Source organism: Typopeltis vanoorti, chromosome 24 (genome assembly GCF_054136105.1).
Source record: "Typopeltis vanoorti isolate ZY-2024b chromosome 24, IOZ_Tvanoo_1.0, whole genome shotgun sequence".
In the NCBI taxonomy this organism is placed as follows: Eukaryota; Metazoa; Arthropoda; class Arachnida; order Uropygi; family Thelyphonidae; genus Typopeltis; species Typopeltis vanoorti.
The window spans coordinates 18,165,204-18,186,134 of NC_143572.1; the positions used below are offsets into that span (position 1 = coordinate 18,165,204).

Below are 20,931 nucleotides of genomic sequence, written 5' to 3' on the forward strand. Positions count from 1 at the left end.
ACTTATGGATCTGAGAGCTGGGTCAGAAGTAAAACATTTGACAAAGACTAGAGACCGCAGATATGAGAGTCCTTTGAAAGATTAGAGGCGTGAACAGATGGCATCAATGAGAATATCGTATTAAAAACGAGGATATTAGGAAAGAACTTGACATTGTCAGCATCCAGGAATGTGTTATCAGAGCTAATCTCAGGTGGTATGATCAAAACAGAATGGGCGAAGAAAGATTATCAAAAGAAGTGTTCTCTGCCGGGTTGGCAGCAAAACAACCCAGAGGAAGACCAAGATATAGGTGGATTGATATGTTACAAAGTGCCTTAGACGATAGAAATATAAGATCTGATAATGTTGGTGTCTTAACAAGTAACAGACTGATTTTGAGGAAAATTGTAGATAGGAAGTTAGTCATGATGTAATGTTTTTCATGTAGTACTATCATATCCTGTACACCTCTTGCAGATACATGGCAGGAATTTGATGATGATGGTTATTGTTTTACCCTTTCAAGATAATTAGTAAATAAAATGGATCCCAAAACACCGATGCCAAGACCTTTTCCACTGATGGAACCGAATTCCTCATCTTTGGCACTGAACAACTGGTTTTGGTCCACTGTTTTGTCTGGTGTGCAATAGTGAATCCAAGTCTCATCCGTAGTAATAAATCGATGCACAAAAGCAGTTTTATTCTTGTTAAAATACTCCAAGCACTGCTCAGAGATTTTCATGTGAGTACGTTTTTGATCCTGTGAGCAAGTACGCCACCCATTTTGCACAAAGCTTTTTCATTTGCAATTCTTCATGCAAAATACATCCCACCTGTTCTTTTGAAATGCCTATGGTGTCAGCAATTTCACGCACTTTGACTCGCTGGTCATCCAATACCATATCGTGCACTTGATCAATGATTTCTGGTGGTGTTACACTTTTTTGGACATCCTTCACGTGGATCATCTTCAAGGCTGGTACGGCCATGCTTAAACTCGGCATCCCATTTCTTAATTGTCTAAAATGAAGGAGAAGAGTGCTCATAAACTTTTATGAATTTCTTTTTGGCTCTAAAACTTCTTTTAGAAAGAATTTTATAACAGCATGATACTCAAATTTATCATTTTCAAGGGATACAGACACTTTTGCTTCAGACAGCTGTATAAAACAAACTACTTGATAGAATGACTTGCAATTTCACATGGATGCTTATGACAGATGTACCAACTTAGAAGAAAAAAAAAAAAAATCCTGCTAATAGTGTTGCAATCTATGGTTGAGGCCAAGAACTTTTTAGACCACCCTCGTATGTTGAAAATACCTAGTAATATAATAATTTAAATGTGGGGGGGGGGGGGGTTCAGGCTGACTTCTATACCACTTCATAAAGAATGCTTTAAACCAGACAGAAATGATAGCAAGTTAACTTGAATCAATATATATATATATATAATAAATAAAAATTGACTAGAAATTTGTTATAAGCAGTTTTCATGTTCCTGAGAGTGTGGGAATTGGCGATACCATTATTTTAGCTTTAACTATTCATATGGCAATCAGCCTAGCTGATTGCTATATTAACAGTTAAAGTTCACAGTTCCTGGTCAGCTGATGTGTTGTACTGTTTCCACTTCGCTACCAGATCATACCTGGAGGAAGTCCATGCATAATGGTATGTTGGGACACTGTCATGACCACATTATAGACAAGCTGACTGGTTTATTTCTGTGTATGCAAGACATGTCTGCTATCTTACTGCACCATGAAAAGCAACATAAATAAGCATCACACTACAGATTTAAAAAACGACTCCCGCATGAATGACATGCATAAATGTTAGCAATTTGCACATCACTAACAGACCTGGCCTCCTGTTGTTCACCCACTGAAACTCAACTTTAGCCATTGCAACGACAAAATAAAGCCCCATTTTGACGTATTGTTTTGTTGTTTCTGTTGCTTGCCATATCTTAATAATCACTGTTCAGATTTCTTTCTTTGGAACTTGATTTGCTGTATTCATATTTATTTAGTATTAGATTTTTTTTTTTAAATCTTGTATTTTTTTAAAAGCTTTGTTCTTAAGGAACAGACTTAAGAAATTAAGTAATGGACTAATGAAGGAAAATTGTGGATTGGAGATTAATAATAATGGAAACTTAATCATGGAGTGCTGTCATAGTAACTTGAATACCCCTTGTGAATACATATCAGGAAATTGATGTTGATTGTTCTTAAGGTATAATGATATTTATTATGTATAATTCTTTTCAGATTATTTCTTATTGAAAATTATGTGTTTATTTTTAATCACGATTATGATGAATACTCCCCCAGGGAGTCCAAGGACTCGTTGAAAGACGGCCCATTTAGACACTCATTCTTAAATGTTTATCATATCTCTTCTTGAATACATTCACCTAAGATGCATCCACATCCTCTAACAGTAATCCACTCCATGCTCGCCACACATTGCAAGATATGAATCTGGATCATACATTCATCCTAACCACATTTCTAGCCAGCTTCTAGAACGTTTCCCCATAAATTTACTGCCAGCCATGAACTACAAAATCTGACTTGTGTCTCTACTGTAAAATCCCCTTTATGAACTTGTATGTTTATGTCATCTCCTGTCTGTTCCTCCAATTTTGAAAACCACATTCTTTCCAGTCTTTCTCCAAATGCACAATTCCATAGGCCAGTTATTATCATGGTTACTTAGCACTGGATATTTCTTTGTCTGCTCTCTCATATTTCTCTGTCTAATACTCTGTCTGTAATGTTCTTTATCTATAATGCAAAATCTTACATTTTATATCACTTAATTGTCATTTGCCAATCTGATCAAAATGCAGAGATTCTGTATCGGCTATGTTCCTTATACCTCTCCCTCACTTTTCATCAGCATATAACTGGATGTCATATTCCAGTATCATTAATATATAAATTAACAATAGTGGTTCAAATACAGAATCATGTAGCACACCATTGGTTGTCCTTAGAGACTCAGCAGCACCATACAGCACTTTCTGATATCAATCAATCAGCCACTACTCAATCCATGTATCAAGTTTAGGTTGGATAATAATCTCCGGTGTGGAATGCCTTGGCAAAATCCAGAAATATCATTCTTTATTCAACCCTTGCAATCACTATTATAGAATTTGCTCAAGTTCTAAAACAAGACCTACCTGTAACAAAATCATGCTACCTACCTTTGTATCTGGATTTGTAATATGCCTTTCTAATACCTTGATGCTCCACTCATTAAGAATCTTGCATATGCTGAGACTAGTTGAGTAATCAAGTCAGAGACATTGCTAACTCTTGCACGTTCCTTTAGTACTGTGTTGATATCATCCAGTTCACCTGCTGTGTTCGAGTCAACTCTTGTTATATATAACTTTAATACTTCTAACACATCTACCTCTATTTTTTCATCTAGTTCCTCTCCAGAATCAATAATGGTCTTGCTTAGAATATATACCTTACCAGGGTGGACACTTTTCTGCTCTCTGCATTCATTGGAACCATTCTTCCTTTTACTTACTGTATAACAATAAAATCCTCTTGATTTCCTTCAGACAGTTTAGCTGACTTGTTTTATAATATGATTTCTCCTCATAGCCATCACACTCCTAGCCTGTTCTTTGTTGCTCTTCTGAGCCTTCATCACTATTCTCACTGTTGGATCTATATTGTTCTCTCTCTCTCTTTTTATGCAGATTTTGCTTTAAACTATTATTCATCCATTTAACTCCCATGACATACCAGTATCATGCTCCAAATCCACCTTTAGGCTGGCAATACTGGAGTGTCATTTCTTGCAGGCTACCACTCTGTCAAGCTCTGACCATAATTTGAAGCCCAACGGATTCAGATCGGTACTTCCAGATGGCCCATCAGATAGTGATATATGGTTGGGAACATTCGTCTTCGGTCATTGTTGTATGGTCCTCGGCCCTTTGTGCACGGGCTGAGTCCTGTTGGAAGGTCCACTGCCTACTGCAAAACAAGCTGTTGTTCAGGGGCCATACCACAGGTTCCAGCATGGTGTCTTGATACAATTTGGCAGAGGTTTTGATTCCTTCCTTGCAGAAATGCATCTTGGATACCCCCCCCCCCCCAAGATACATCGCCCCCACTAGTCATTCATGTAGGTGATTAAAAATGAACAAAAACGGAAAAGAATCCTTATCCCACCTACAGTACTATCAGTTTACAAACTTTATGAGCCTTTGTGAGTGGGAATCAGAAAACACCTCTAGAACATTTTGCCACTCTTCTGTATTCTTACCATTGTCTTCCCATAACGTTTGTTTAACCATTTTTACACATTACTTTGCTTTCTTACATTTTTCTCTGTATCCTCCTAAAGTATATCCTAACTTGGCAGGAACTTTCTATATGCTTTATTCTTTTCCTTGGCTACCACTTTAACTTCCTGAGTCAACTGTGGAATTCTTATTTTTTTTAATCCTTGCAGATGCTACCACATGCCTCTTTGGATGAATCACTGTCTGCCACTGAATCTTCAAGGTTTGGTTCTTATTTTCAAACTTTAATTTTTTCTTGAATAATATTTGACCTCAGGGTTTGCCTTTGAAAGCTGCTTAACTTGATTCTTTTTTTAACTTTCTCATACACTTTTCTTTTTAGTATGTTGTTGTTATTATTATATAGAGGGTGGCCACATATCACCTGCACCAGCTGTCGTACCTTTTCTTGAACTCATTTGCACTGCCTCCTCCGCTATATCAGTCTCATCTTCCATTCATTCCCTTCCTCATCCTCTCCCCACCTTCCATAAAATGAACAATTCCATGTACTGGTATCCATATGATGCTTTTTCAGAAGTGTGTAAAACTCATTAATATCCACTGTATATTTGCATCACCATGAAAACCAGGAGACCAGAACTGTGCACAATAATCCACATGTGAGATCATATCATGACTTTATAAAGAAACAAAATCAAAACCACTTCCTTATTCTTGCATGTTTATAAAGTTTTTTTTAACATTGCAATTATCCTTGGAGTTGTATTTACAGTCTTTGCTATATGTCCCTTGAACATCAACGTTTATCTACTAAAACTCTCATGCCAAACCAAAAATCCTTTGAGCATGAATTTTTCATCCTCATATTTTTCAGGACCCTCACTAGGTCCCATCCAACTACTGATACCATAGATACATCACTCGATTGCAGAAGGAGAAAAAAAAAAACTGTATAAATGTACCCTTTTTTTCATCATGCATGCAATAAGTGAAAAGCCAATAGAGAAAATGTTATCCTTCTTTATTCAGATGAGTTTAGGACCTCCAGGATCTCCTAGAACAGTTAAAAAAAAACTATAATTTGGTGAAATTCTTGTGGAAACAATGCTAAACTCTTCTAGAGGAATAGTATCAGAATGCAGTCTTCTTAATCTTTCAGATGAGGAAATATATTCAGAGCGTAAAGATTTGGGAGTGACTGATATGAGCTCCATCCTGATACATAGAGATGATCATCTGGTTCCAAATTGAAACATCATCCATTTGATACACCTAAACCTCCAATATCTCTAAAAACAAGACACATCCTAAGATGCTTCAAAATGTCAGAAATATAGGCATTCCCAAACTTGCTTGTCTTGGCTCTACCACCTATGTCTGATGTTGTAGTAAAAAGCATGATAATAAATTTTGCTCTACAAAGAATGAGGGAGCTCATCCAGCCTACTTCTCATGCATGCCAGAGGTGAAAGGAAATACAAAAGATAAAAAGCAGAATAAAATATATGGTATCAGGAAGCTAGCCATCACCACACCTATCCTGAAATCTTATGCTGAAAAGGTGACAATTTCCCTATACCTGAACATGAGTGCTTCTCTGCAGAACATGTCAGTCATATCATTTTTGGTCTCATACCTGAAACAACTCTAAAAATTATCTCATTTGATGAGAACTCACTTGTCAAGAAAATTATGGCAAGTACGAGGATCTCACCTAAAGATAAATCAGCAAACACCAGTGTAAAAAAATAAGGATACTTCTGTGTCCACTGAAAGTATACTAAACTCATCAAATGATTCTGACATATCATATGATGTATTAAATGTATTTCCTGAAAACAAGATGAACATTGGGGCATCCATATTTCCCAAATCAATAGGTAGATATAAGCCTAACAAACATAATCCGTTCAACATCTCGGAAATCAGACAAGCCTACAAAGTTAAAACAATAGGAAATTTTCTACAGAGAAGCTGTCATGGATTTCATCATAATATTGATAATATCAAGGTTTCTGCTGCTGCAGAAACACAAACCTTTCTGTTGCTGTCTGCAGCAAAACAAATTTAAAACCAACCTTAAGGCATTTTACTGTTGTTCGTAGGACAGAAGTGGAGATAGTCCTACTCTTGACAGAGTAGCTATCTGAGAGGCAGTCATTCTGCTTTCTAATATGTCCAGTTTAATACCACTCTGGAAGCACATTGACAGTTTGTTTTTTGTTTTTTTCACTTGGTTATACTGTAAATTAAAGATGCCAAGAAATTATTTTCTTGGTTTCATCTTTTATTCAAATGTAAGAAAACAAAGTTGCACATGAAGTAACTTCGACTGGGCTACTTATATATGTAGAGGCTAATGACTTCTGCATCAATTGCCTTAGTAGCCCATAATGACACACATCATTTGGACATATATAATGCTATGCATTATGAGAAGGGCCACTACCCAGACTAGTTTCGACCTTTGTAAAGGTGAGGGGGGGGGGGGTTCCAAAAACTCGGGCAATCCTTAGACAGTGAGTTACCCAAAGGTTCATTTAACTCAGTGGTGGTTCGACTTAGTGACAGGCCCACCTTGCCATGGCAAAGAACCCTCAACAGTGACTTGGAACAATGGCAGACTCACTCCACCACTGAGCAGAGCCACTCATAACCCAGAGAAAAGCAGCCACAAGACCACTTCAGCAGAGAACCGCATCAGTAGGAGCCAGACCCAGAAGTTATACCAAGGTTGAAGTAATGCAGAAGTCATATTTCCATACATTATTACTAAAATACTCTGCATTGGAGAAAGATGTTAAAAGTTTTTTTCACTTGGTTGTACTATGAATTAAAGTTGCCAAGAAATTATATTCTTGATTTCATCCTTTATCCAAGTGTAAGCAAACAAAGTTTGTATGTGAAGTAACTTCATGACTAGGTTTCCTGTATATAGAGGCTAATGACTTCACATCAATTGACTTAGTATTTCATAATGCTGTGCATTATGGGAAGCCTACTACTCGGACTGGTTTCGACCTTTATTAAGGTTTCATCAGTGGGAACCAGACCCACACTTCTGCCAAAAACTTATCTTATACCCAGTAAATAGTCTCTTCCAGAGCATCCTATGCAGGCTGCTATCTTTTTCCTGCTTTGGGAAGCTCAATATTGCACACATGTCAAACTTCCACACGTCACTTTGGTATGTGTGTTTAAGAGATTATGGATGCTATTGACATGAATGCTGACAGTGTTACCTGCACGAAACATAAAAACATTCCTCCCTGGCAAGATTACACTTCATCCTGTAACCTCTCACTTTGTCAACTACAAAATCTCATACTCAGTCTGTCTACTTACAATTATTTAGTGCACACAGATCTGTTCACTCAGATTGAAATCATTTTGGAACTGCAACTTGGCAGAAACTGCTAAGAGCTTTTATGCATTCACAATAGCCTTCAATGTTATGATGAAAATGAAGATTGTGAAGATGCAATTGTTGAACAAATTGCAACAAAAGACCTCAGAAGACAAGAAAAGTAATGACGATGATATACCTGAACATGAGTGGGTGACTAACCAGGAAGCCAAGAAATTTATTACTGATTTACGATGCTACTTTATGCAGGAAGCAGTCCTGTATATGAATTAGACATCTGTGCTAATTTTGTTTGGTTGCAGTCTAGAAGAGGAACACGTCAGGATACACTCAATAAGGTGAAACATAGACTTAATTATTAAATAAAATTAATTGATTATTATCCTTTAGGCATTTTTCATTACACATAAATACAAGGCAAAATAGCTTTTGAGTATCTACATCATCTCATCTTCCTTATACCCTCTTTTACTTTGCGGTGTCGAGGGTCCATTGATCATCGGACCTCACTCCGTTTACAGGATAAGGTGGTCAGCCTTATGCCCCGGTGTATCCTATGGCCTGTAGTGTTGAGTTCTCAAGGCCAGTTTGCCTGCTTTGCGGGATGAAAAACCCCAGAATAAACTGGGGAAAAAACCCTGCTGTCCACGCCCAAGACTGGCTAACTTGGCTTTGGCTGAGGAAGATCCTTCAGCTCCTCACGTCACCGACGGGAATCAAACCTAGGACGCTCCTTCCCCGGACATATGGTTGCGAAGCGAATTTGAGTATCTACATCAAGGTATTGATTTTTGCCATTTTCAGCTACCTAAACATCTAGATTATTTTCCTGGATAACTTCATCTTTCAAAACTGTACATACACAAATCAATGTTTTGCAGGATATGTGAGAAACAGAAAAATAAAAAGAGAAAAGAGTGGAACGTGTGTGTGTGTGTGTGTGGAAGATTGGAATCTTGTTCTTGGAAAACTACTTGCAAAAGGCAGTTCCATTTATAGTCCTTTCTCTTATACAATTCTGTTTACTCATCATGAACTTGAATGATACATACTGTTGGCAACAAAGTATGGGTACTTAGAATAGCAGCAGTGATTCTCCCAACACATTATTACACTATTATGAAAAACAATCATCTCCCCCCCCCCCTTTTTTTTTTTTTTAACATGTTTTTCAACACCATCATTTGCAATTATCGTTATTGTTGTATTGTTTCTGAATAAATTAGTTTTACAGCAAGATGATAAAATGGAAGCTATATATAAAAAGTTTATTATTTAATTTATACGTGTGTGTACATCTGAAATTTTGTTTACTTTTTTTTTTTTTGCCTGCCTAACAGCACGCCAGAATCAGAGAAACCGAACTGCAATTCGTAAAACAGGTGTAAGACAGGTTGGTAACCGAAGTGTTTCAAATGGGGCAACACTGAATCTTTCCCAGCCTGGATTCAATAGTCAAGCCAGCCAGGTAAAACATAGCATTCATTACCAATTCAATAGCAAAAATTAGAATGTTTGATTTATTGTAGATTTAAGGAGATTGTGAATGGAAGAAGTAGAAGAATTACAGAAATACTATATGGACATACTTGTTATTGAGAGAAAGATTACTGAACAGATGAGTTATCCTTGTAATAATAATAATAACAACCTTATTGTTATTGTATGTAAAATATTTAGAACTGAATATTTTGCCAGCTTGGTTTGCCAAGTGGCAGTGTACCCACTCTCCATTCAACAGTCCACCTCAATTCTCGCCATGGGCATGAATGTTTGTGAATGCTAGATGGGAGGTGAATGCTTTGCTTAATGTGAGATCATTGCTCAGCTCATTGGAACTCATTTTTGTAATAATAATAACCTTATTGTTATTGTATGTAAAATATTTAAAACTGAATATTTTGCCATGTGGCAACATAGCCATTCTTCAATCAAGAGGCAACCTCGAATCTCACCATGGGTGTTTATGACTGTCTCTAGGTGGAAGATAATCATCATCATCATCATCAAATTCCTGCCATGTACCCTCAAGGGGTGTACAGGATATGACAGTACTACATGAAAAAATTACATCATTACTAACTTCCTATCTACAATTTTCCTCCAAATCAGTCTGTTACTTGTCAAGACTCCAACATTATCAGATCTTATATTTCTATCGTCTAAGGCACTTTGTACCGTATCAATCCACCTATATCTTGGTCTTCCTCTGGGTCGTTTTCCTGCCAACCTGGCAGAAAACACTTGTTTTGCTAATCTTTCCTCTCCCATTCTATTTAAGTGACCATACCATCTGAGATTAGCTCTGCTAACGCATTCCTGGATGCTGACAATGTCAAGTTCTTTCCTAATATCCTCATTTTTAATATGATATTGCCATTGATGCCATCTGTTCACGCCTCTAATCTTTCTCAGGACTCTCATATCTGCGGTCTCTAGTCTTTGGTCAAGTGTTTTACTTCTGACCCAGCTCTCAGATCCATAAGTTAAAATTGGTTTGAACACAGTCTTGTATACAGCTAATTTAGTGTTCCGACTAATTTCTTTCTTATTCCATATGAATTTATTCAATTGACTTCCCACGATACCAGCTTTGCTGATTCTGTTGTCTATTTCTATATTTAGTTTACCATCTTCAGTAAAAATTGTGCCTAAGTAGCTGAAATGTTTTACTTGTTCCACAGGTTCTCCATTCACAACACAGTTGACATTTTCAATGATTCTGCCTATTTTCATTGTCTTTGTCTTTTTATTGCTGACCTTCATACCATATCTATTACAACAGCTATTCAATTTAGTCAGAGAATCTTGCAGACTTGTAGCGGATTTATTTAGAAGTATAACATCATCCGCATAAAGCAAAGAGCTGACATTAACATCTCCAATTTTGATATCAGGTTTAATACCACATTCCTTCATAATGTGATCCATATAGATAATGAATAACAGAGGGGATAATGTACATCCTTGTCTCACACCAGATTTAACATTAAACCATCTTCCTGTACTTCCTTCAATTCTAACTGCTGACTCACAACTCAAATAAAGACTAAGTATTGCTTGATATAATTCCCCATTGACACCATATAACTGCAGCGTATTGAATAGCTTCTCTCTTGGCACCTTGTCATATGCCTTTTCCAAATCGACAAAACTTAAATACAGATCTTTGTTATATTCCCATGCTTTCTCGACTATTTGTCGTAAAGTGAAGATCTGATCCTGACAGCCTCTATTTGGCCTGAATCCAGCTTGTTCTTCACCAAGCTTTTCTTCCACAATTCTTCTCAACCGTTTCTCAAGTATACTTGCATAGATCTTGCCAGGAACACTCAGTAGGGAAATACCTCTGTAATTCTCACATTCAGTTTTATTTCCCTTTTTATATATGGGTACTATGAGAGCTCTACTCCAATCATCGGGAATTCGTCCCTCTGTCCAGGCTTTCTGAACTATGCAGTGCAGCCACTGTAAGACTCTTATACCACCATACTTCAGCATTTCTGGTCGAATATCATCTACTCCTGCTGCCTTTCCACATTTCAAGCCTTTGATGGCTTTTTCTACTTCAAGTATGGATATGTATTCCTGACTGCATGCCTGGTCAGTGTTTTTTATCACTGTGCTGTCATCACTGCTTGTTTCATTTAGCAGTTTTTCAAAGTAATTACTCCATACTTCAAGGATATCTTTTTCTCCTGTTTTCATTCCACCTTTATCATCTCTAATTCCTTTTACAGCACTCTTTCCTCCATTCCTAAGCTTCTTCAACAACCTCCAGAATATTTTGCCACCTTCTTGATATTTATTTTCTATATTCTTGCCAAAGTCCTCCCATGACTTTTGTTTAGCCAGTTTTACACACTGTTTAGCTTTCTTACATTTGTCTCTGTATTCTGTAAGAGTAAAAGCTGACTTATTTGCCAGGAACTTTTGATATGCTTTCTTCTTTTCCTTCACTGCCTCTTTAACTTCCTGTGTCCACCAGGGAGTTCTGATTTTTTTATCTTTGCACACAACCTCACCACATGCCTCTCTGGCAGAATCAATCAATGTTTCCTTCAGAGTTTGCCACTGAATCTCCAAGGTTTGATTCCTGTTCTCAAACTCTTTCATTTTCTTTTCAATAATATTTCTGTATTTTAGTCTACAGTTTACATCTGAGAGCTGCTCAACTTTTATTCGCTTTAAAACTTTCTTACATGTTATTCTTTTCAATATGAAATTCAATTTTATCCTGCTCAAGACTAAATAGTGATCACTTCCAATTTCAAATCCTCTGTACACTCTGGTGTCCTGCACCAGGGAGAAAACATCACTATCAACAATAACATAGTCAATGAGACTTTTCTTATTCCTGGCCTCTTCTCTCCATGTGAATTTGTGCACATTTTTATGTTGGAACATGGTGTTAGTAATAACCAGTCCATGTCCTGAGCAGAAATCCAACAGATATTTGCCATTATTATTAGCTTTGCTCTTTTCTCCAAATTTTCCCCAAATATTTTTGTATGTCTCACAATCATTTCCTACTCTGCTATTTAGATCCCCAACAAGGACCAACTTTTCCTTTTTCATTGTGTCAGTTGCTTTTTCTAAAGCCTCAAAAAATTCCTCCACTTCTACCTTAGTAGAACCTTCTGTGGGACCATAGGCACAAATAAGTCTCATTGTCCAGTTCCCCATTCTCATATTTGCCCACATTACTCTACTTGAGACTGACTGCCATTCAAGAAGATTAGCCTCGTATTTTGTGTTGAATACTATGGCTACTCCTTCTTTTCCTTGATTGTTATTGCCTGAATATAACATTTTGTATTTATTGCTCAGAAAGATCTCACCGGTTTTGGTCTTTTTTGTTTCAGTCACCCCTATTATGTCGATCTGGTACTTATCTAATTCCTCAGCTAGCTCCATTTCTTTGCCATTCAGGCTTCTTACGTTGATAGTACCGATCTTTAACTCTGGTGATGTTGAGTTGGGGTTTGTTTTCAGATTTGTTCCAGTAGCTGACTTTTCGCTGTTCGCCCTGGTTCCCTGGCGAAAACAACGGGGGCCTTGTTTAACCGGGCGACGCCCCAGCCGGCATGAAATTTTGTCATGTTGTACCATCATTTTTTATTTTGGTTTAACCAATAAGAATACAATTTGGTCGGCTAAATCCCAAATTGCCAGCCCATCCTCATTCGTTCAGTATCAAAGTAGATACCCAACAGGGTGCACCACGAGAAGGTGAGGATTGGACATTAGGTCAGAAGCCCTGGTCGGTTCTCCGCATTCCTTTAAAGGCTATGTGGAGGTCTCCTCTCAGTTATACAGCTTTGACCCATAATGCTTTGCTTAATTGCTCAGTTTATTAGAGGCTTGAAAAAGTTCCATGTTTGATCACTTATTATAGAATGGTTTCTGGACTATGTAAAAAAAATACAATACAATATCATCATCATGCATATCAAGGATTTAGGCCTAGTGTAGCCTGTTCCGGCCTTAGAAGTCATTGTTTAAGAGGACATCCTGGTTTTCTTTTCCCCTAATGGTTTATACTTTAAGGCTTGTTTTGGTAATCTTTCTATTTTCATTCTTTGAACGTTTTCCATCCATTTATGTTTATATTTTTTTAATTTTTTCTATTACTGATTTTTGGTTTAATTCTTTCATAATTTCTTCGTTTCTTTTGTGATCAAATAGAGTATACTTTGCAGTTTTTCTCATAAACTTCATTTCTGCTGTTATTAATCTTTGTTTGTCTTTTTGTTTTATTGTCCAAATTTCACTTCTGTATAATAGGGCTGTTAGGGCTAATGTATTGTATACTTTTAGTCTGGTTTGTTTTTGAACCTAGGTTTGGTTTAAATATAGAATTAATTACACCTGTTATTTTTAAATATTTTGCAGTTTTTACATTTATATCTTTTTCATTTTCATGAAAAATACAATTTATCAAATTTTATCAAAAATACAATATATATAATATAAAAGATAAAAATTCCTTAACCTGTTCATGGTATTGATGTACTATAGGTTTACAACTTTGTCGGTGGGAGACCCATAAAAAAATCTACTTTTTTTCTAACCATAAACACTGATCTTCATATCCAATTATGTGTATATATATATATATAATATGAAAAACAGTGTGAACAAGAAATCTGACAGACACTCAGATGGGATAGTGGATAATGTTAATTGAAAATTATATAGAAAGAGATTTGAATTCCAGAGTGTAGAGATCTAATCAATTTTTCTGATGAAACCTTTTGAAAAAGATGCTTATTATATTAGCAAACTGGAAGGCCATTATTGACTTCTGTTTGTAGAATAAACAGAATTGATGTACCGAGTGTTTTCATAAAAGTTAAGCACCATCAGAGCCCTGTGCTTCACAGTGCCTTTTACAACAGAAATCGCAATACAATTCGCATTTCTCTCTGACTGTAACTCCCATGTAATAAGGTAACATGTAAACTCTGTAGCTTTTGTTCTCGATCTAAGAAAGCATTTCTGAATCTACATATCATGCATTACCACAAAGATATATCAGGAACAGTTCAGCCTTCTTTCTTCGTAAGCTAGGTTGTAAAGAAGGCTGCTCAAATTCCCAAATTATCAGCTTTCTTTCGCTTTCCCAATGAGCAGCTTTATCTGTTATCCCATTCAAGAGTCTGTCAGATTCCATGCTCCTGTGATCTTTTTCATTTAGTATTGAATAATGAACAGTACTTATTATACTACATTTATTGAGTTCGCTACCACTTGAGATTTAAAAAAAAAAAAAAAAAACTTTAATAACATTAAAATTTTACATTTTGTCCTTTACAGTAAGGTTGTCTTCAGGAATATATATATATATATATATATATATATATATATATATATATATGTATGTATGTACACAACTATTGTAAGCTACATAAACTGTAACCTGCTTAGCCTGATCTCTTCTGGTGTAGTAAAAATAATAAAATAATTAATTATACTAACCACTCAAAAAAAAATCTTATTTTTTACATCTGGTTATTACATCTTTTAGCATTTAAACTTTACATCACCATTTTCATTCACTAGTTTGATCTATGGTATTGTATTTAGCTTACATTCTTTTTTATTAAAAAAAAAAAAAAGTGATTTTACCTTTTAACCTTTCTTTTGACAATTACTAGCCATTAACTGATGCTAATTTTGTGTAGAGATCAGTGTCACCTCACCTGTAGTGTGGTACTGTAAGCCCTCTGAGGATGTGTGTTGTTATCAGGATTTATAAATGTGTTACCCATACTGGAGATTTTGAGCCTATCATTTTTGTTGAAGTTATTTTCTGAAAGTTTCAAATGCCTCTAAAGTTTCTTTTATTTCTGGGTAACACAGGAAGACTCTTACTCGTATGGATTGCATGTCTTTCCAATCAGTCATATCGAAGTCTCCATTTTCACAAATCCCTCTTTTCCCTTGGCAGATTTTATTTATTTATTTTTATCTATTGTGAGTCCATTTAATTTGATATACTCCTTTTTGTTACTGTGATTGCAGTATAAAAAATGTTATTAAACTATTTAATGATAGCTAAAAGCAAACCAAAATTAATGAATACATGTAATTTAAGTAAGGATGAATTGTATGATGTTTGTCATACATAATTTTTTATTGTATTCAAATTACATTATACAGTAGGCCCCACTTTTATGACCTAATTGGTTCCTTGAAAAGTGTTGTTAATTGAGCTATTATAAATTGAACCATAATTTCCTATAAGCTGAGTATCATGAATTGGTTTTACTTTCATGGAAATTCAGCTTGAACTCTATAATATAAACTTTTTGTGTATTCTTTAAGATAGTATACTTATCATAGAATGGGACAACTGAACATGTTTCACCAGTTTCATTTCCATTCCTCAAGCTGAAAATTTCATGCTTCTCTTCTAATTTTAATGCTTTCATCTTCTTTATGGATTTTGATTCTCAAATTCACTTTTCTGTCCTCTTTGCACCATTTTTGAGGGCATAAATATGGACTGCAATGTAAATTTTAACCTAGTTGACAGTCTATGAAGAGTGAAGCAACTCGCAACAGTTTGCTTTGCATGCTTAGAAGTTTTCTCCTCTGCACCTCTAAAGTGATTCAACCACAGTAACAGTTTCTTAAAAACACAGATATGTATGCAGCATTTTTTGTCATAAAACTCGGTCATTAGATTTAAAAAAAAAAAAAAAAAAATGTTGATTCATTAATTTGAAATCATTCATACTAATTAAAATGTTCTCAGTTGTGAACTGTGATCTTTGTCACTCAACCATGACAGGTATCCAAATTGCCTTGGTTGTGTGGTCCAGCATTTCCTACATTCATCATAAAAATAAAAAATAAAAAAATAATAATAATAATAAATAAAAATTAGCAGCTGCAAGTGTTTGTACTTTTTTTTTTAATAATCATATATACTAAATATGCATATGCACAATTAACTAGCTACTTTTACTCTTTCTATTGTTTTTGGTACTCGTGAAATTGTTTAACCATAATCGTCATAATAGCTTCTTATACTGAAGTAATAGATTAATATATGTAGTGCAATGCAGTAACTATTAAAATTAAATTGGTTTACTTAAATTAAGGGGATATTACATCCTACATTGTTTTAAAACCGAATAAGAAACTCAAAGATTGGAATCAGAGAGTTTCTTGCCGAATATAGTAAACTATAAAGTATCGGCGACACTAGCGTTAGCCAATGCAAGTGACCCTAGTACATAGTACAATACTGGACGACTCGTTGCAAAGGTGGGGGAAGTTCAGATCGCTATTCTTAGGTATTTTCCATAATGTAAAAACACATTTCCTAGGAATTGTATGCTGTTATTACATTATGGAGGGAGGTCACTACCCAGACCGGTTTCAGCCTTTTTTGAGGCTTCATCAGTGAGTAGCTAGACCTAATACCAAAGTGTATAGCAAAAAGAACTTATATACTCTGCAAACGAGTTTTCCAAACAGGTGCAACCATTAAGTTACTTAAGTATAAAGAGCTAATAAGCTTCATTTCGGCAATGAAAACATTACTTAAATTAAGGGGATATTAAATCCCACATTGTTTTAAAACTCAATAAGAAACTCAAAGATTGGAATCAGAGAGTTTCTTGCCGAATATAGTAAACTAAAGTATCGGCGACACTAGCGTTAGCCAATGCAAGTGACCCTAGTACGTAGTACAATACTGGACGACTCGTTGCAAAGGTGGGGAAGTTCAGATCGCTATTCTTAGGTATTTTCCATAATGTAAAAACACATTTCCTAGGAAATGTATGCTGTATATGCTGTTATTACATTATGGAGGGAGGTCACTACCCAGACCGGTTTCAGCCTTTTTTGAGGCTTCATCAGTGAGTAGCTAGACCTAATACCAAAGTGTATAGCGAAAAGAACTTATATACTCTGCGAACGAGTTTTCCAAACAGGTGCAACCATTAAGTTACTTAGGTATAAAGTATAACCGGTCTGGGTAGTGACCTCCCTCTATAATGTAATAACAGCATACATTTCCTAGGAAATGTGTTTTTACATTATGGAAAATACCTAAGAATAGCGATCTGAACTTCCCCCACCTTTGCAACGAGTCGTCCAGTATTGTACTACGTACTAGGGTCACTTGCATTGGCTAACGCTGGTGTCGCCGATACTTTATAGTTTACTATATTCGGCAAGAAACTCTCTGATTCCAATCTTTGAGTTTCTTATTCGGTTTTAAAACAATGTGGGATTTAATATCCTTTTAATTTAAGTAATGTTTTCATTGCCGAAATGAAGCTTATTAGCTCTTTATACTTAAGTTAAATTGGTTTATAAATTTGCTGAAGATATCATTTTTGTTTTTCTCCTCATCAAATTCAGCTATGTACCTTCACAAGGCATGTAAAGGATATTGGAATACTGTATTATTCCAATTATAATTAAGTTTACATTATTACTATTTTCCTATAAAAAATTTCCCTCTAAATTAGTCGTTAACTTGTTGGAACTTCAATATTGTTAGATCTTATAGTCTTCTTCTAGGGAACTTAACTGCATCAGTCCACCTGGATCTTGATCTTCAATCTTTTGTGTTTTTGTCATCTTGGCATGAAACTAGTTTTGTTAACTTTTCTTCTCCCATTCTATTTTCAGTGCCCATACCACAATAGATTAGCTCATCTGATGTCAGTCAAGTTCCTTCTTAGAAATCACATTTTTTATGTGATTCTGTCATTTGTGCCATCTACTCACTCCCCTAATTTTTCTCAGAACTCTCAAATTTAGAGTCTCTATAGTCTTTGATTCCCTGTTTTATTTCTAATCAACTCTCAGATCCATAAGTTAACATTGGTTTCGACACCACTATACTAAACTAACTATATAGTTTAGTATCTGTCAAAATACTAAACTATATAGTTAGTTTATTATTTTGACAGATTTCTCTCTTATTCTGTTATAAACTTGTTGGCTCCACAACATACTAGCTTTGCTTATTATGGTTTCTGATTAATTAATTAATTTGCTATATTCACTAAAATGTGTGCCTAAAATAACTGAAATGTTTGACTTTTTCCAAATTAGTGTGTTATCTATCATAGATCCCAGTATTGTCAGATCTTATATATTTCTGAATGCATCAATCTACCTAGATCTTGATCTTTCTCTTGGTCTTTTTTCTATCATTCTGGCATCAAACACCTGCTTTGTTTATCTTTACTTTCCCATTCTGTATAAGTGACTATCTGAGATTAGCCCTGCTTGCAATGCCAAGTTCCTTTCTAATTTATACATGTTTAACATGATTATCTTTCTCAGAACTCTCAGAGTTTCATAGTTGATCAGAGACTGTGATTTCCTGTCTATGATCACTTCCTTTATTTCTAACATCCAACTCTCTGATCCATAAGTTAAAATTGATTTAAGTTTACTCTCCATCATACCAGCTTTGCTTATAATCCATTGTTTAAATAATTTATTTGCTGTATTCACTAAAAATTGTGCCTCGGTAAACTGAAATGTTTGACTTGTTTCATCGATTCACCATTCAGGACTTTGCTAATGTTTTCAGTATTTTTGCCTGTTTTTATAGTCTTTTTCTTTGCATTGCTTTTTTTTTTTTGCCAAATTTGTTACAGCAGTTATTCAGTTGTCAATTTAAGTCAGGAATCCTGCAAGCTTATACTGTGTTTATTTATATGTAACATTGTTAGCATAGAGTGCTGAGGTTAGCATTTCCAGTTTGATATCATTTAATGCTGATTTCTTTCATAATATGATCCTTACAGGAGATTGAGTAGAGATAGCATGCATCCTTGTCTTACTCCTACTTTTAATTAGACTATCTTCCTGCAATTCTAACAGGCTTACAACTTACATGTACGCCAGTGGTGGCCCGTGAAGCTTTAAGTGGGTGTGCTGCCTATACAAAATAATTTTAAAAAATTCTTTGTATAGGCACACAAATTGGTTAATTTATTAATAAATTGGTTACTGATTAGGAAAAAAATAATTTTTTTAAAATTATTTTGTATAGGCAGCACCCCCCACTTAAAGCTTCACGGGCCGCCACTGATGTACACTGTGTATTGCTTTATATAATGGCCCATATTCCATATGAATTGTACCAGTTTTTCTCTTGAAATCTTGTGCTTTTTCAAATTGATAAAACTTAAATACAAATAATTGTTATATTCCCATCAAGTATTTGACATAAAATTAAAATCTGATTTGGACAGCTCTATATAGAGATGAACAAGCTGGATTTAGGTCAACCTAAACTCAGCTTGTTCTTCTCTAGAACACTTAGTAGTAAAATACCTATAATTCTCACATTTAGTTTTTTTTATAAATAAGTGATCAATGATCCCTATTCCAGTCATCTGGAATTCAACCTTCTGACCAGGCTTTCTTGAATTGTGCAATACAGCCACTTCAGGCTTCTGCTAGCATTCTACACTTCGAGGCAAGAATTGATATGCAGTTTTTGTATATCAAGAAAAATGCATTAATTGCAATTTTCTTCAACATTCATTTCGTATCTTATTCAATAGTCTTTCAAAGTAATGACTTGAAATATCCAAAATAACTATCTTCAGACTTTATAACACCTCTCTGATTTCTTTTACAGTACTCTTTCCTACATTTCTAAGATTTTTCAATATCCTCCAGGACAATTTTATCTTTATAATATTTGTCTTCTGAATTCTGACCAAGTCTTCTTATGGCTTACTGCTAGGAACATTTTAATATGTTTCCTCCTATTCCAGGACACTACTGACTCTCTATCTCTATGTATGAAAAAATATATATACTAAATATAAAAAACTTGATGAGTTAAATTTGTATGTGTGTAACTTGTCTATAATTTAAAAAAAAAAAGTAGAAAACAGAAAACAGTAATAAACTAGAGAGCAAATCCATTCTGATTTTCTCCTCTGGCCTCATCCCTTTATTTTATGAAGGGGAGGTTAAGATTTCTCTATAATTTAAAAACCTACATGCTATACTTGGGAAATATCAGTATTTTTTTAATTTATCTAATAGTGAAAATTCTAACTACTGTATCAGTAAGGTTAAAATTAATGCCTATTGTTAAATAAGCATTGGCTTTAAATTTTTGATAATTATTATTTCATATATATTTCATGGATATTTGGTTAAGATTTATTTACAAGCAGTTAACTGTTATCCTTTTTGTTGAATCCTATTGAGCTACTCCTCCTATTTTTACAGGATGTAATGACATCCTTTTCCCAAGGTGCTTTGACTCAGGGTCAGCTGACAATGAGCCAGATGAGTCAGTCTGGATTTCCTGGTTTGTCTCAGCCAGGTTTATCACAACCAGAACTCTCACAAGTAAGTTTAGCAAATAGATTCAAATAAAGTAAAACTGTGATAGCCTGTTAACACAGCTCAATATATTTGAGCTTTGTTAACATAGCTCATTTGAGTTTTATTGTGGTTGCATTTGTAAATCACTATAGTAGAAAATAAACTGCCATCAATTTTGTAATATTGTTTGCTGTTATACATAGTTGTATACAAATTTTTTCAGTATGGTATTTTCATGACTCATCATGAAACAATTTTATTAACAAACTATAAATTGTAAACTGTTAGTGCACAGTGTAAACTCGAGATTTTACCAGGATGGAATCCTGAAAACTGTTTTCATGATTTTAGCTTGGTAATTTAATTTATAAGATTACTGAAATGACTAGAATCATTTTTGGTTCAGAATAGCAGCTTCTGTTTCTTTTTCATTCATTATTTTTATGTTATTTATGGG

The 20,931-nt window shown here is 35.0% G+C and overlaps 1 protein-coding gene across 1 annotated transcript in view; it reads left to right on the forward strand.

The window, feature by feature from the left end:
* Upf1 (Upf1 RNA helicase) overlaps positions 1-20,931 on the forward strand; it is a 230,831-nt gene that overhangs the window by 201,023 nt on the left and 8,877 nt on the right. The window contains exons 23-24 of the mRNA XM_090414072.1: positions 8,978-9,105; positions 20,376-20,498. Coding sequence (XP_090270198.1) covers positions 8,978-9,105; positions 20,376-20,498 — 251 coding nt within the window. The remainder of the gene's footprint in view (positions 1-8,977; positions 9,106-20,375; positions 20,499-20,931) is intronic.